This window comes from Polypterus senegalus, chromosome 8 (assembly GCF_016835505.1).
Source record: "Polypterus senegalus isolate Bchr_013 chromosome 8, ASM1683550v1, whole genome shotgun sequence".
NCBI classification, from domain to species: Eukaryota; Metazoa; Chordata; class Cladistia; order Polypteriformes; family Polypteridae; genus Polypterus; species Polypterus senegalus.
The window spans coordinates 7,574,180-7,590,747 of record NC_053161.1 but is presented as its reverse complement, the minus strand read 5'-3'; the positions used below and the strand labels follow the sequence as shown (position 1 = coordinate 7,590,747).

At 36.7% G+C, this 16,568-nt stretch overlaps 1 protein-coding gene across 1 annotated transcript in view; it reads right to left on the bottom strand.

Annotated features, from left to right (window-relative positions):
- Positions 1 to 16,568, bottom strand: part of fkbp4 (FKBP prolyl isomerase 4) — a 51,178-nt gene continuing 34,610 nt past the window's right edge. Inside the window, exons 6-10 of the mRNA XM_039760656.1 lie at positions 12,465 to 12,555; positions 8,755 to 8,838; positions 7,944 to 8,129; positions 7,421 to 7,660; positions 1 to 2,560 (exon numbers count right to left, since the gene is read on the bottom strand). Coding sequence (XP_039616590.1) covers positions 2,468 to 2,560; positions 7,421 to 7,660; positions 7,944 to 8,129; positions 8,755 to 8,838; positions 12,465 to 12,555 — 694 coding nt within the window. The 3' untranslated portion in view covers positions 1 to 2,467. The remainder of the gene's footprint in view (positions 2,561 to 7,420; positions 7,661 to 7,943; positions 8,130 to 8,754; positions 8,839 to 12,464; positions 12,556 to 16,568) is intronic.

The following is a 16,568-nucleotide window of genomic DNA, read 5'->3' as shown; positions in this document are numbered from 1 at the left end:
TTAAAAATGTGCAGTCTTTTATTATGCTCTCAAAAAATACAGAACTGAACATTTGAATTATATGCTTAATTCCTGTATCTGAGTTCAAGTCCTCTGCTCTGTTCCTGGTATTCATTTATAAATATTCTCCCAATTTTTTAAGCACTCGTAACAAGTACTTTCTGATTAGTAGCTAGTAAATTTAGTTCTTTAAGAGGCACACACTTTGATCATATAGTTTTAATTTTACTCTGATAATAATATCTCACACCCACAATAAAACCTCAATGCTCTCAATACCTGTCTTCACATGCTGGTATGCAAAACAAAATTTCTGCACAGAGAAAAACTAACATTTTTACTAAAACATATTAATACATTTTATAGAGTTTAAGTTGCTAAAATGGCATTTTGGGTACTCAAAAATGTGTCCAAAACTAGCTTCAAAGTAAAACAGCGGTGAACTTGCTCATATAAACTTAATATGAACTCATATGAATTATTTATAAAAAATTATTCCAGTGTTACTGGAAGTAGTTTTTCACATACCTCAAAAATGTATTACGGACATTTATTGCTTTTTCTGAACAATCCTTCATGGACAAATAATTATCTGCCCTCTTTCTGCAACATTACAATATAAAAAAAACTTTACTGTTGCAGTTACACAATACAGAATAATAGAATTTTCTGAAACTTTTAAAATTCCTACCTGTAAACTTAAGGTTTGTCTGATTTTAGTCTATCACAGACAATGTTCAGGCTCAGCAAACAGTAAAGGTTTAAACTTTTATTTAACAAGGCGTCTACTGTGATGGAAAAGTTTTTATACCGCCACCCTGACTCAACACATAAACATATACAAAGTATAGAATGATATTAACATACATTTCAAGTAACAGCTGAATTCCATTAACCAAAAAAAAAAAATGTTTTGCCAGCAATAGCACCAACAGACTCATAATACAGTCATAGCCAAAACAGTATGTTGAACAAACTTTCAACTTAAACTGGAGTTTTTAAAACATTTCCAATAAAGTGTGATGGATTTTTCATTTGAACCAACCAAATTAAACAAAATGACATTGTTTACCATACAGTGAAATATTCAAATACAGTGGTAGAACAAGTAGATGCCTAGCAAACAAAGTTGATTTTAGTTCTTAACCAGGGCAGGATATAATTTATTTGACTGGAAGCCCTTTAAGACAGCACCTGTATTTCCAGTATATAGAAAACCATTGAAAAACAAATTTACATTGAAAGCTTGCTGAAAGAAAAGCAAATTAGAGAAGTGCCATACTTCATAGTATTAAAGGATAAGTACACATCCTGTGAAATCAAAATTAGCAAGATACCTAACACAGGGCATGGCCTTGCTAAATATTTTATGCATGCTGGTATACAGCTTCTTTTTTACAGCACTTTGTTGGCTTTCCTAGTTTATGGAAATGATATTAGCTTTTTTTCTTCACTTAAACACATTTTCTAGTTATACATATATTAATTGCCACTAAATGTAAATGCCACCATAATGCAGGAAACATGAACAACCACATGTTTACTCCTGCATAATTTAATTTCAACAGTATCATTTAAGCTTTTATATGAAGTACTATACCCTGACAGCAGAGTTAAAGATTACATTGCATATCTGGAAAAACATTGCATAACTACAAAAATTGAGATTTCATGTAGGGTTCAAAAGAGAAGTGACAATGAAAATGCACTCATTTATAATCATTTTCAACCTTCTTTCAAATGCTTTAAAAGACTTGATTAGAGATATTTTTATTAGAAGAAGGTCGCTTCAGAACAAGCTAATGGAAAGATCTACCTTCATCCTACTTGACCAGAGCTTTATTATCCCTGAAAGAATGAGCTGACTTCAGTTTAACAGACTGAATTATGCATCTTTGTGTTCCCTACTGTCTTATTAAAGTACCCAGAGGACTATTTTACAATTAACATATTACATATTTCAGATATGCACCTCACAAAATCCAGTTGATCTTTACATGTAATCTTAAGACTCTTTCACACTAGCACTCCTACTTAATCTGTAACAACCCCCTTTAATGTATTGGGGCGAATTCAAACATGGCACAACTCATATATACAAAAACACAATCTTAAAAGGACCACGTACAAATTCTTTATCCTACCCAAAAATTGTTTTATTATTAAACTTTATAACCCAGGTGAGTGTATCACAGAATAGGTTGAAGTGCTACTGTGAAAGGGACTTTAATGTAAACCTCTTTTTTTTGGAACAACACTAGTTAAATAATAAAACAATCATTAACTGTCAAAAGTAATTTTAAGAACAGTCAAAAATGATAACAAGATGTCCTCAAAAGCAAGCTACTCAAAATGATTTTACTAAAAGCAAGTCTTCAAAAAAATTACAAAATTACAACTTAATTTACAAAGAAATTTTAAATTAACCGGAAAAAGGGCAGGAGAGGTGCCAGATCTATTGTCCATGCTAATCTTTCATTTCATCACTGTTTTCTTCAATGTTTACATCCTTCTCTTGAATATCTTGAGATTTTGTGTCCTTTACTTTTTCAGCTTCTTTCTGTTAATATAAACACACAGATATATATTTAAATTATATATATAACATGTATAAACACACTGTATATATAAAAGACAGGAACATTAGCCAGTTAAGAAGGTTCTTCCAACACTAAAAACTCATGCATCATCAGTTTAAGAACCTGCTGACAAAAGATCTGAAACATGAGCATGATCCTGCGGAATACTATTGTGCTGTATAAACTCCTGCAACCTCTTTGCATGATCTACGGTCATCCTACAGTGTGTGTATATATATGGGGAGAGGAGATGGGATCAACAGTGAGATAATTAATTTTGCCTTTTTTGGGCCTTGGACAATATAAAAAAAAAACACTTTTGGCAAGTAAAACTTTGTCTGAAATATCTGGGAGGGAATCCACCTTACTGATATGTAGATATCAGTTAATGAAACATGCATAGCAGATCCATACCACACATATTTTGAAAGTAATCTACCTACACTGGAATTATTTCAACTTAATTCCATGCAAGTATGCACCACATTTATTTAGAAACAGTCGTTGCATATGTTGCATATTATTATTCTGATGCCACTTAAGAGAAAAAGTGTTTCTGATAGTTTATCTTGTTGAGCAATCAAAGCAGTAAACAGTATGCCAGCACTCTTCATTATTCTACCATGACTTGCTTTGCTTATCTGTGGCAATAAGAAATTGAGGCAAATAAAAGAATGGTAATAGAAAGTGAGTATTTCTATCAAATGTTTGATTTGTTCTGCAAACAGTACTATAGAACAACAGTATGATTGATCAAGCAATATAAAGAAAAAATGTTAATTGACACAGAGGAAATTTGGATTTTTACAGAAACTCGATAGATAGATAGATAGATAGATAGAGAGATAGATACTAAGATCTGAACACACACAAGAATAACAACAAAAATAAAAATAAAAATTCTGACTTGGCAGTTACAGTCACACTGATGCATTATACAGGTATACTGCCATTGATACAAATAAGCCCCAGTTAACATTTCCTGAATAATTTGTTTGTTGAAAGTACTCAGTATGTTAGAGAGGATAAGCAGCATTGTTTAAAAATGGCATTTAGTTTTGTTTTAATTCTCTCCTTCACTACTACATCCAGGCGGTCCATAGTGCATCCCATAGTGGGGTCTGCCCTTTTAGTTACCTTGTTGATTTGGTGGGCCTCTCTCAAGTGATGTTACCTGCCCAGTACACCACAGTGTAGGAAACTGCAATGACCATCAGAGTTGTAGAAGATGTAAAGGATATCATTACACACATTAAAGGAACGCAGTCTCCTAAGGAAATGAGCCTGCTCTGCCCTTTCTTAGATAGTCCCTCTGTGTTATGAGACCAGTCCAACCTGTCATTGATATGGACCCCCAAATACTTGTAAGAGTGGACCACCTGTAAATCCATGCCTTGAGTAGCGACTGGACATAAAGGCTCTTTGGTGCGGTAAAAGTAAATAACCAGTTGCTGATGGTTTTGCTGATGTTAACAAGTAGATAATTGTCTTTGCAACAAGAAACAATGTTCCCCTACCTGACTCCAATACTCTGTCTCACTGCTTTATCAAGACACCCATAAGTGCAGAATCTTCTAAGAATTTCTGCAAATAACATGACCGGGTATTATACTTATAGTTTGAGTAATACAGCGTGAACAGAAAAAGGAGACAGGACTGTTCCTTGTTGTGTTCCAGTGTTAGTCACATCCGTTTTGAAAACAAACACAGTCCTCGAGTCTCACAAATTGTGGTCTGCCTTACAGGTAGTCCATTATTTAGGACACCACTGGCTTATTCACTTGCATACATCTGAGTTTACTCCACAATAGGGATGGCTGGATGGTACTGAAGGTACTGGAGAAATAAAAAAAAACATAATCCTCAAAGTGAGAATACACCTTGTACAGCAAGTAGATAATTGCATCCTCCACTTCAGTCTTTGTCCAATAGGCAAACTGCAGTGGTTCCAGGTAGTCCAAAACAAGAGGCAAGAGTCCAAGGCAGTCACTTCAAACATCTTCATGATGCAAGATGCAAGTGCCACTGGTTTGTAGTCATTAGGCGAAGATGCAAATGCCTACTTTGGAACAGGAACAATGCAAGATGTTTTCCAAAGCAGTGGCATTTTCTGAAGCCTCAGGGACAGGCTGAACAGGTGACATGACACCACTAAGTTGGTCAGCACAGGAAGGTAAGAGTAGAGGACGGACTCTATCTGCTCCCACAGCTTTTCCTGTGTGTAGTTTCCACAGTTTTCTCCTTACTTGGTCTTCTGTTATGGACAGTCAACACTGATGGTCAGAGGTAGGCTCATCATTGACAATTCCAGCTGACATGGTAGGAGTTGTTGATGTAGCAGGGATGGTGTGGGGAGACTGATCAATGGAAGAAGGTGAAGGCTCGAGTCCAGTAATTATACCTAGTCCATTCCAGACATGCTTCATATTCTATGTGAGTTTGTTTGCTATTTTAGTTTTTTATGCATCCTTTCCTTTACTAAGCTTTTTCTTTAGCATACGCTGTACATCCTTCTGAGACTAGCTGGTGTATGTGCCCAAAAAAAGTCTAACTGCATTCTCGTACCATTGCTCGCATACTAAAGTGTCAGTGGGTATTTTTTGTGGCATTACATGTGTAATTTGGCCGCGTTCAGGCTTGCCCCGATCTGACACTGCTGTTTTCAAATAAAGACACACTAGAACAGAGGTGAACTCAGATCGGAGAAAACAGAAGCCCTCCCCACAAGAAACGTCCACTCACATATAAGAGCAACGCAGCTGCACCAGGCGTAAAGGCGAAAGTCCGGTAGTTTTAATTGTTGTGGGACCACGGATTCTCATATCATATGGTCCAAATCATGTAAATCTATATTTTGATAATTGAACGATGTGAACACGAACAGATTATTGTAGATTTGGATATTTTTCTTGTAGTGTTTGTGGATTTCACTTTCACCATATAACAAATCTTTTATTTCTCTCGGATACACCTCTTCAATTGGGAAGAAACACTACTTTTCCCTGATGGCAACGCAAATTAGATGATCTACAAGTCTCCGACTTAAACTTCAAAACCGAACAATATCTACACACTTCTGTCATATCACCTATGTCCATATATTCAATCTCTTTTCGTTGTTCCGATATTTCACCAAGTAATAAATTTCCGTTTGTTAGCGCTAAAGCGATCTTTACTATCATTTTTCTGAGACTCTCTAACCTGCTCTGCATGTGTATCGCACCAACGTTTTTGAACCACTTTACAACATTCTAGTTTGTCTTCTACCCTTTGTCTTTTATTTACGCACCCCGCTTGGACCGGTTAGGTTTTCAATTCCACTTGGTCCAGGCTGATTATAACTTTCCTTATTTTCCAAATCTGCACTTAGATTATTATTTTTCTTTTTTGAATTCTTTTCTCTCCAACACTTTTGGGCCTCTTTTCAATGCGCTGCCCTTTCTTTTTTGCTTAGTCGTTGACGTTTCATCTAGAACGTATAAAATTATTGTACAGAAAAGGATTACATCAAAGGAAACAAATAGATTGCAGGTCTTGTATTAAAATGAGGAAAACAATAGCATTCACACGAATGAGAGGTGAGTGGACCGTGGTCTCATCTCGTTTGACTTGAAATTATTTCTCTGAAAAAGTATCGTCTTATTCCAGGATTTTTTTTTATATAATAGAGAGATATATTATTCTTTGATAAAAGATTCTTTGGTTTGAATTGTCTCTTCAGGTTGGAGTTTTCATTTTTTTCCATCTGTTAGGCATTTTTGATATTTCAGGAGCTTAAAGTATATGTAGACATCTAAAAGTGTGCACCCCTATTTTTGGCTTAATCAAGTGAACCATGCAGATAGCAGTTTTTGGCGAATTGGTCTGGGGTAAACCATTTCTCAGCTGGCCAGTGAAGGTCGTGGTCTGCTTTTTGTTTACATTTACTTATTTAGCAGATGTGTTTGTCCAAGGTGACCTACAACATTTATGATACAATTGGTTAATTTTTCTTTTGGTTTCCAATTGGAGCAAAGGCAGGTGAAGTGACTAGCTCATGGTCTTTTCACTTATGTGCAACACCTTGAAAACAGCACAACAAAGGATGTTTTAGAGGAATTCTGAAGCAATGGTTTAATCTTCAATTGATAGGTTTGATTTCACAGAAGTAGCCTTAATGTTGTATGTAAACAAACAAACAAACAAACAAATACCACCAACGTTACTTTAAATGTGCCCCTAATTTTGTTTTTCCAAACTTGGGTGTGCAAGCATTCCAAGCCAAATAATGTTAATCGTAAAGCTTTGTATAGGGGCAAAAAATCATACAGTAAAGAGGCAACAGGCTCCTCTAGCCAACAGGGAGAGTGTTGCTAATCTACAATGAAAGTTGTTAGTAAAGGTTTCTTTTATCAATGGACAGTAAACTGCACAATTCACTGATGACACTAGAAGTTAGCCAACTAAAAATTGTGGGATTCCTGGAAGTGATTTACAGATATGACTAAGGTAGATGGCAAGATGAAAAAATCTTGCAATGTTGTTCAGTAATATCTAGCAGTTAACAACAGCCAAAAAGAATAATTTTAAATTATTTATTTTTGCTAGTCATACATAATTTTCAAAAATTCAACAGACGGTTATGAATAAGCCAGCCCTAACACAACATAATACCTAACAATTAACTACAACCAAGAGTAGTACAGTAAAGCAAGGGAAGAATTTAAACTCGCTACATCTTTTCCCCCCAAATACCACACATATTTTATGCACAAATTCACCCCCCCCCCCAAAAAACCACTACAATACTGCACCATTTCCCAAACACTAGACTCACAAAGCAAGTTTTAAAACAAGCTCACCTTGGCATCTTGTTCTGCAAATCTCTGAAACATGTTGGCATAGAGACGCTTATCTTTCTCATGCTGATCTTTGATATGTCGTTGGCATGCCACAATCTGTGCTTTTGCAGCTTTGTTGTTGGGGTAGAGCTGAACCACCTTTTGAAAACCTTGTCTTGCTTCTTCAAATTCCTTCATTGAAAAATATGCTTCACTACGACGGAACAGAGCCTTCTCATTACTGCTGTCCATTTCTAAGGCCTGATAATACAGAGATAATATGACAAATGACAATGTGTAGGACAAAAGTCATCTGTTTGCCAAAAGAACTACAGAATTATTGATCTTGGTTTTAAGTCTGAGCAACAGTGATATATGTTCACGTATACACTGCCAAGAATCAACTGTTTCTTAACAACTATGCTACCAGTTCCAAGATAACTTTGCTTTATCAATATCTCATAGACTTACTATGCGTTTATAGCTTATATTAATTAAACAGGAAGCTACTCCAACAGAAGTTTAAGTTAGCCAGAACACTTACCTTGTTGCAACTTTCTAATGCTTGTGTGAATTCCTGGACTTTCAGGAAACACATAGCCATGTTCAGGTGTGCTGCCAGCTGGAGTGCTCTGGATTTTTGTTCTTCTTCTTCAGTCAACCCAGATTCCATTTCCAGCCACGTAATAATCTTCTTGTACTGCCCAGTTGCTTGCTTATATTTCCCTTCCTATAAATGTAGGGAAGAAAAAAATATTACCAGCACTGAATATAAAATTTGAGCTAATTTAAGAAATGACTTAAAACCATATTTTGAACTGCCTTTTAACCACTGTCTTTTCATGCTGCTCAGTTTAAGGTTTCTAAGATTATGTTCAAGCATAAGCTATATTTTATTTTCTATTATGTATAAGTTGCCTGAATTAAGTAGGGTTTTCAATATCGTATCTAGTTTACTCTCTTAACAAGTATTTTCTGTTGTACAGAGTAACGACAAGATTATGAGAAAGCTTTTTTTTTAAATCAGAGTCAAGTTCACTGTCCTCCTGTACGAAGGCAGGGTACGGAGTCTGACTTAAACAACAATGGCTAAATAATGTGTAACCGATAAAAAAAAAAATTGCTAAATAATGCAAATAAGCCCATATTCAAAATAGTTTTTTTTTTTAAATCTGAATAGCTGACTATATTATCATCAAGTAATGATAGTAACAAAATTCTGCAAGACATCATCACTAAACTGGTGTATAGCAGTCTAGTGTAACCAAAACTTACATTAAAACATGGATAACATGTTTTACAAATTACAGACTCAGTGATACTTACAAGTAAAAGCAACTAAACAAAAATCTTACTTTAAAATACTGAGTTCCCTTTTCTTTGACAATTGATCCTTGTTCCAGCTTTTCAGTTATATCCATTTCCCATGACTCTTTAGCCTATAAAAATGTACAATAGTTACAACTTTCTGAAAACTGCTTCTTAGACCTAATGCACTAGGAGTTTTTGGCATTATTACACTTAAATTACATACCCAAAAATAAGAAGCTGCAAATGATTGTATAGTAGTGAGTACACTTAAACATTTTTGAAATATTAAATAAAACAGAAAAAATTGGGCAATTTAGAGGTGCTTCTCCAAAAAAATTGGATTTTACAATACATAACCAAGACATTTTATATATACAACCCTGGAATCAATTTTCCTTTGTGTCCTAACCAGTCAGCTATCATTCAACCAGGTTTAGATGTCATATCCAACAGCAGTGCAAAGTTGTACTGTTTGGAAACATATTGTCCCTTTATGGAAACATTTAGTCTATTACACCTAAACATTCTCTTAAAGCAAGTACTGCAGTGGCAAATATTGTTTACTTTTAGAAAAAAATTATACATACAAACACACATATACTGTATATCTCACACTGAAGCAACAAGTAAACAATATTTTTAGCTATATACAGTGCATCCGGAAAGTATTCACAGCGCATCACTTTTTCCACATTTTATGTTACAGCCTTATTCCAAAATGGATTAAATTCATTTTTTTCCTCAGAATTCTTCACACAACACCCCATAATGGCAACATGAAAAAAGTTTACTTGAGGTTTTTGCAAATTTATTAAAAATAAAAAAATTGAGAAAGCACATGTACATAAGTATTCACAGCCTTTGCCATGAAGCTCCAAATTGAGGTCATGTGCATCCTGTTTCCCCTGATCATTCTTGAGATGTTTTTGCAGCTTAACTGGAGTACACCTGTGGTAAATTCAGTTGACTGGACATGATTTGGAAAGGCACACACCTGTCTATAGAAGGTCCCACAGTTGACAGTTCATGTCAGAGCACAAACCAAGCATGTAGTCAAAGGAATTGTCTGTAGACCTCCGAGACAGGATTGTCTCGAGGCACAAATCTGGGGAAGGTTACAGAAAAATTTCTTCTGCTTTGAAGGTCCCAATGAGCACAGTGGCCTCCATCATCCGTAAGTGGAAGAAGTTCGAAACCACCAGGACTCTTCCTAGAGCTGGCCGGCCATCTAAACTGAGTGATCGGGGGAGAAGGGCCTTAGTCAGGGAGGTGACCAAGAACCCGATGGTCACTCTGTCAGAGCCCCAGAGGTCCTATGTGGAGAGAGGAGAACCTTCCAGAAAGACAACCATCTCTGCAGCAATTCACCAATCAGGCTTGTATGGTAGAGTGGCCAGACGGAAGCCACTCCTTAGTAAAAGGCACATGGCAGCCCGCCAGGAGTTTGCCAAAAGGCACCTGAAGGACTCTCAGACCATGAGAAACAACATTCTCTGGTCTGATGAGACAAAGATTGAACTCTTTGGTGTGAATGCCAGGCGTCACGTTTGGAGGAAACCAGGCACCGCTCACCACCAGGCTAATGCCATCCCTACAGTGAAGCATCGTGGTGGCAGCATCATGCGTTGGGGATGTTTTTCAGCGGCCGGAACTGGGAGACTAGTCAGGATAAAGGGAAAGATGACAACAGCAATGTACAGAGTCATCCTGGATGAAAACCTGCTCCAGAGCGCTCCTGACCTCAGACTGGGGCGACGGTTCATCTTTCAGCAGGACAACGACCCTAACCACACAGCCAAGATATCAAAGGAGTGGCTTCAGGACAACTCTGTGAATGTCCTTGAGTGGCCCAGCCAGAGCCCAGACTTGAATCCGATTGAACATCTCTGGAGAGATGCTGCAAAGAGGAATGGGCGAAACTGGCCAAGGATAGGTGTGCCAAGCTTGTGGCATCATATTCAAAAAAACTTGAGGCTGTAATTGCTGCCAAAGGTGCATTGACAAAGTACTGAGCAAAGGCTGTGAATACTTATGTACATGTGATTTCTCAATTTTTTAAATTTTAATAAATTTGCAAAAACCTCAAGTAAACTTTTTTTCACGTTGTCATTATGGGGTGTTGTGTGTAGAATTCTGAGGAAAAAAATTAATTTAATCAATTTTGGAATAAGGCTGTAACATAACAAAATGTGGAAAAAGTGATGCGCTGTGAATACTTTCCGGATGCACTGTATGTATAATTAATTATGTACTCATCCAAATCTTGATTTTCAAAATTATTTCTGAATCGGGGGTTTTGTGCTGCAATTCATCTTCTGTTGCAGTTGCCCCATAGACATTAAGTGCAATATTTTTTTTTATATTCCTGTTTTTTCTTGCATTTCACTTTCATACTAGCTTCTTCCAGTGCTGGGTTATGGGGATAGGTACATTGTCTTTGAAGGCAGCACTGGGAGAATACAGGATACAGGCACCCATAAGCGCACAGCTATTGATACAGACACATACACCTAAACAATGTTTCTTAGCCACGTGGTCGTGATCATTTGAGACCTATTCACAGTATAATGTGTCCCACAACAACCACCAAAGGGACCAACAGAGTTGTGCAAGATTTTTTATATCCCATTTCTAATTCAAGCACTCACTTCAACCTCAACTCTAAGAAAAGGCTGCACTCTGATTTTATTACCCATTTGTAATCATGCTTGTTTCTGACAGCCACTATGAGTTTTTGGGATGGAAAAAATTCAAAATAAGGTAAAAAATGGTTTGTTTATTATACCATGGACATGCCATTAGCTAAAATGTCTTTATTTCCTCTCCTGTACTCCCAACACAGCGATGTGAGCGGCATGATACAAAGACATTTAATCAAAGGTAGGGTTGTCACATTAAACATTGAGTAGCACAAGTACAGTGTGACTATACTCCAAGTTGAAACAGAAAGAGCACTGCTCAGTACATAAATCTCGGAAGAAAATGCATCAAACAGCATCCAGGTATGGTAATTGAATCCATGATGCTTGAAGTGTAAAACTGCACACTGTGACTCTTCAAGTTATACTTAAAGCAGTAACTTCCAAATCAAGTGTTGCATGAAGTCCTTCATCAAATGCACTGCTCTCAACAGATCCAAAACTGTGATCAGAATCTAAGTGTTGCAGAAGCAATTTATTTTGTGCTTTTTATGAACAGCTCTGACATGTAATATGAATTGACTAATCATACAGAAACTATACATCATTAGAATGGGCTGAAATTCAGCTATCCAATGTTAATTTGCCTTTGACTGCATGTGGCTTATCACAGATTAGATCTTTAATAAAAGCAAACTCACTTAGTTGTGACATGCTGTTCTTCTCATGGTATACACTGTGTGACTGTGTGTGCAAATCTCATATTTGAATAGTGAAAGAGAGCAGACCACTTGGAAACTTATGACTTATTTAAAATAAATCACTATGTAAAAATATCATTATTGCTTTGATTGACTTACGGGTTTACTGCAACATACACAAACAACTTTGAAATATGGCTGTGTCCTGACAGCAAAACACCTTGTGCATACATAGTTAAGGAAGTAAAATGGGATATGTGTCTAAATTCCTTTTAACTCCCAATTTTGAAACAATTAGCAAAACTAAACAACACTGGGCTAATCACAACATGCTATAGGGTGGAAAATTCTTCATAGTCCTGATACATCTGACCTCTTATTACCTGTAGTGACTAAATTCCTATCCAAGCTTACCTTTTCAAATGCCTTTAGCTTAACCACATAGTTTAGTGTTGCATTTGGTGGAATGTTGAACTCAGTGTTTCCTGATGTATGAAATCCATACCTGTAGGAAAGAAAAAACAAATGTCAGGTAAAATGGTTAGAGGGAAAAAAAAAATTTGGACGTGAGCATCAGTAGGCATTGCACCCTAGGAACCAAGTTACTTGAACTATTCTATAACATTTCAGTAATTATTTACAGCTCTGATGCTGATCTTTCTGATCACAAAATAGGTTGTTACGATAGCGCCTGATGAAAAGAATTCATAATTAATTGCTGAATTATGGTATTTTAGGGGTTCCTCTACAGTGCCTCTTTCAATTGCACGATTTGGCTCAAAAACAAATCAGCACATCGTCATCTCTTAACAGGCTTAAGTTTTGAGTATGGTATTTTTCCATTCAGCTGTTTTAGTTCCAGACCATCCTCTAAAAACTGTGAAACACTGACATAGACACACACCCATTATTGAGGCAATGTTTTTGGTATAAGTGGACCCTAAAACGTCACAATCTGCTGAAAACTAGAGATTTCATTTTTTGTCGAATCTAAAGCTTTCACTCCTCCCCCATAGATGATTATGGTTATGGTGGGCAAGGGCATAAAGAAAAAAAGAAATATGACACTGCTTAAGCACCACCTACTTAAACATTTCATGATAATTATACATCTTTGATGTGGTTTCATAATACATATGTTTTTGTGGGGTGCGTGTTAGCCCCATGCACAACCCAGAGACTCACATTTTGTCCTAATCTTGTTAGTAACTGCCACCATGATGAGGTCAAGAGATGATGACTTGCTGGTGCCTGTACTGCTTTCAGGAGGTGCGTCAAACTATTTACCAGTACCTACATATTGATAAAGTAGGTCCCACTGCAGCCCATAACCAGCCATATGGAACAAGCTTGGGGTGTGAATCTGTAGATACTGACCCCAAGATGTGGATAGCTGGGAGAAAACGTGGTGGATCATGCTAGGGCACTTCAAAGGCCATAGCGCCATGGTATAACGTAAAGATTATCATACATTTAAATGTATCCACCTGCTACATTACTATATCAGCAGATCTTCTGAACCATTTTTTTTCATTAACCATAAATTATTTAATAATAAAAAGCAAGGACAGCTAAAAGATGACAGACAAATTTGATCCCATTTGCCTATAACAAGGACAGTGGCAGCGTCTGCACAGATGACACTACATTTTTTAATCAAAGAAAATCCTCACATTTACACAAAAAAAAACAAAAAAAAAAAAACACACCACAGAACAGTATTGTGGACCTGCTGAACACTACTAATAGTTGTAAGCCACAATAGAACAGGGTGACTCTCAACTTTTTAGCACAAGCCATCAGAACAGGGTTGTAAAGGAATGACTAAGGATAGTCTTGGCCACATTTACTGGTTTTGGATGGTAAACATTTATTCAAGTCCAATTTATGAAGAATCATGATATAATATTAGGCCTTCATGTCAATATAGTATCATGATTTGTAGCAATTTTAAATCTAAATGCTAAATAACTGAATAATTTTTACAACATTATCAAATACTGTCACTGGTCATGTCTCCTGTAATGATAAATGGATCTACATCAATATCTCTGAACCCCAATCACCACTAGCTACACAAGATCCCACTTGCCCACCCCCCTAATGCTACAGATGCTTTCTGCTATAAATTAATTCAATTATTAAACCACATTAAAGCTAACTAAACTAAGTTTATAAACACTGCAAAAATGTTAGAGACTTGGCTCATAAACTTACTAGACAAGGATGGAGCTAATACGGAAGACATATCAGTCTCAAAAATACTTTCACAAAACTGCTGAAACAGACATTTGCTTTGTTTGAGTGAGTGAAATAAAAGTACTGTTAAAGTATTACAAACTACAGTCATATGAAAAAGTCTGGGAACCCCTCTTAATTCTTTGGATTTTTGTTTATCATTGGCTGAGCTTTGAAAGTACCAACTTCTTTTTAATATATGACATGCCTTAAGGAAACAGTAGTATTTCAGCAGTAGCATTAAGTTTATTGGATGAACAGAAAATATGCAATATGCATCATAACAAAATTAGACAGGTGCATAAATTTGGGCACCCCCACAGAGATATTTCATTAATACTTAGTTCAGCCACCTTTTGCAAATATAACAGCTTTAACGCCTCCTATAGCCTTTGATGAGTGTCTGGATTCTGGATGGTGGAATTTTTGACCATTCTTCCATACAAAATATCTCCAGTTCAGTCAAATTTGATGGCTGCTGAGCATGGACAGCCTCCTTCAAATCATCCCATAGATTTTCGATGATATTCAAGTCAGGGGGACTGTGACGGCCATTCCAGAACATTGTACTTCTCCCTCTGCATGAATGTCTTTGTAGATTTCGAACTGTGTTTTCAATCATTGTCTTGTTGGAATATCCAACCCCTGTGCAACTTCAACTTTGTGACTGATGTTTAAACATTATCCTGAAGAATTTGTTGATAGGTTGAATTCATCCGACCCTCGACTTTAACAAGGGCCCCAGTCCCTGAACTAGCCACACAACCCCACAGCATGATGGAACCTCCACCAAATTTGACGGTAGCAGTAGCAGGTGTTTTTCTTGGAATGCGGTGTTCTTCTTCCTCCATGCAAAGCGCTTTTTGTTATGACCAAATAACTTAATTTTTGTCTCAGTCCAAAGCACTTTGTTCCAAAATAAATCTGGCTTGTCTAAATGAGCATTTGCATACAACAAGCGACTCTGTTTGTGGCGTGAGTGCAGAAAGGGCTTCTCTCTCATCACTCTGCCATACAGATGTTCTTTGTGCAAATTGTGCTGAATTGTAGAATGATGTACAGATACACCATCTGCAGCAAGATGTTCTTGCAGGTCTTTGGAGGTGATCTGTGGGTTGTCTCTAACCATTCTCACAATCCTGCGCATATGCCGCTCGTGTATTTTTCTTGGCCTGCAAGGCCTGGGTTTAACAGCAACTGTGCCTGTGGCCTTCCATTTCCTGATTACATTCCTTACAGTTGAAACCTCTGAGATAGCTTTTTGTAGCCTTCCCCTAAACCATGATACTGAACAATCTTTGTTTTTAGATCTTTTGAGAGTTGCTTTGAGGATCCCATGCTGTCACTCTTCAGAGGAGAGTCAAAGGGAAGCACAACTTGCAACTGACCCCCTTAAATACCTTTTCTCATGATTGGACACACACTTCTATGAAGTTCAAGGCTTAACGAGCTAATTCAACCAATTTGCCGTTGTAAGTAATCAGTATTGAGCAGTTACATGCATTCAAATCAGCAAAATTACCCAAATTTTTGCACAGCCAGTTTTTCACATTTGATTTAATTTCATACAACTTAATACTGCTTCACTAAAAATCTTTGTTTGGAAAACACCCCAGTACTCAGATGTTCCTAGGAAATGAAAGACATACCAGTGTTATCTTTTTTGTTGAAAGTAAATTATTATGCAGGCTGAGAGGGGTTCCCAAACTTTTTCATATTACTGTATGTGCCAACAGTGTTGAGAAACATAACTTTCAAAAGTTACTTAACAAAAAAAAAAGCAACTTATATTGTTACTTATTATAAAATGTAATGTGTTCTGAACAGTGTAAATTTTGCATTACTTTATCTTCTTTTGTTTAAATTAAAAAAAAGGAAAATTTCACTGGCCAACTGGAAACACAGACAACTTTGAAAAATTACTTTATTTTATGAATACATATAGTCATTCACATGCTGTAAAGTAAATAACATCCATCCCCTTTTCTATCTCCAAACACAAACCCCCGAAATGTTGAGGTATGAACACTAGCTGTCGCACCACCAGATCACACAGCTTTATAATATCTATAGCTGAATTAAAACTAAGCACATACTTTATTAATAGGTTTCTATTGCACGGAGCTTACTTTTTTCTGCTTGGCTGTGTGACTGTGCCCAAAGAACAGGCATACCACATTTGCTTATTACCTTACATTGAGTGCTGGTGTGATAATCACTGGCTCCCTGTGACCGTAAACTGGATGGATTAAATATACCCCTCAGCACATGCACGGTTGT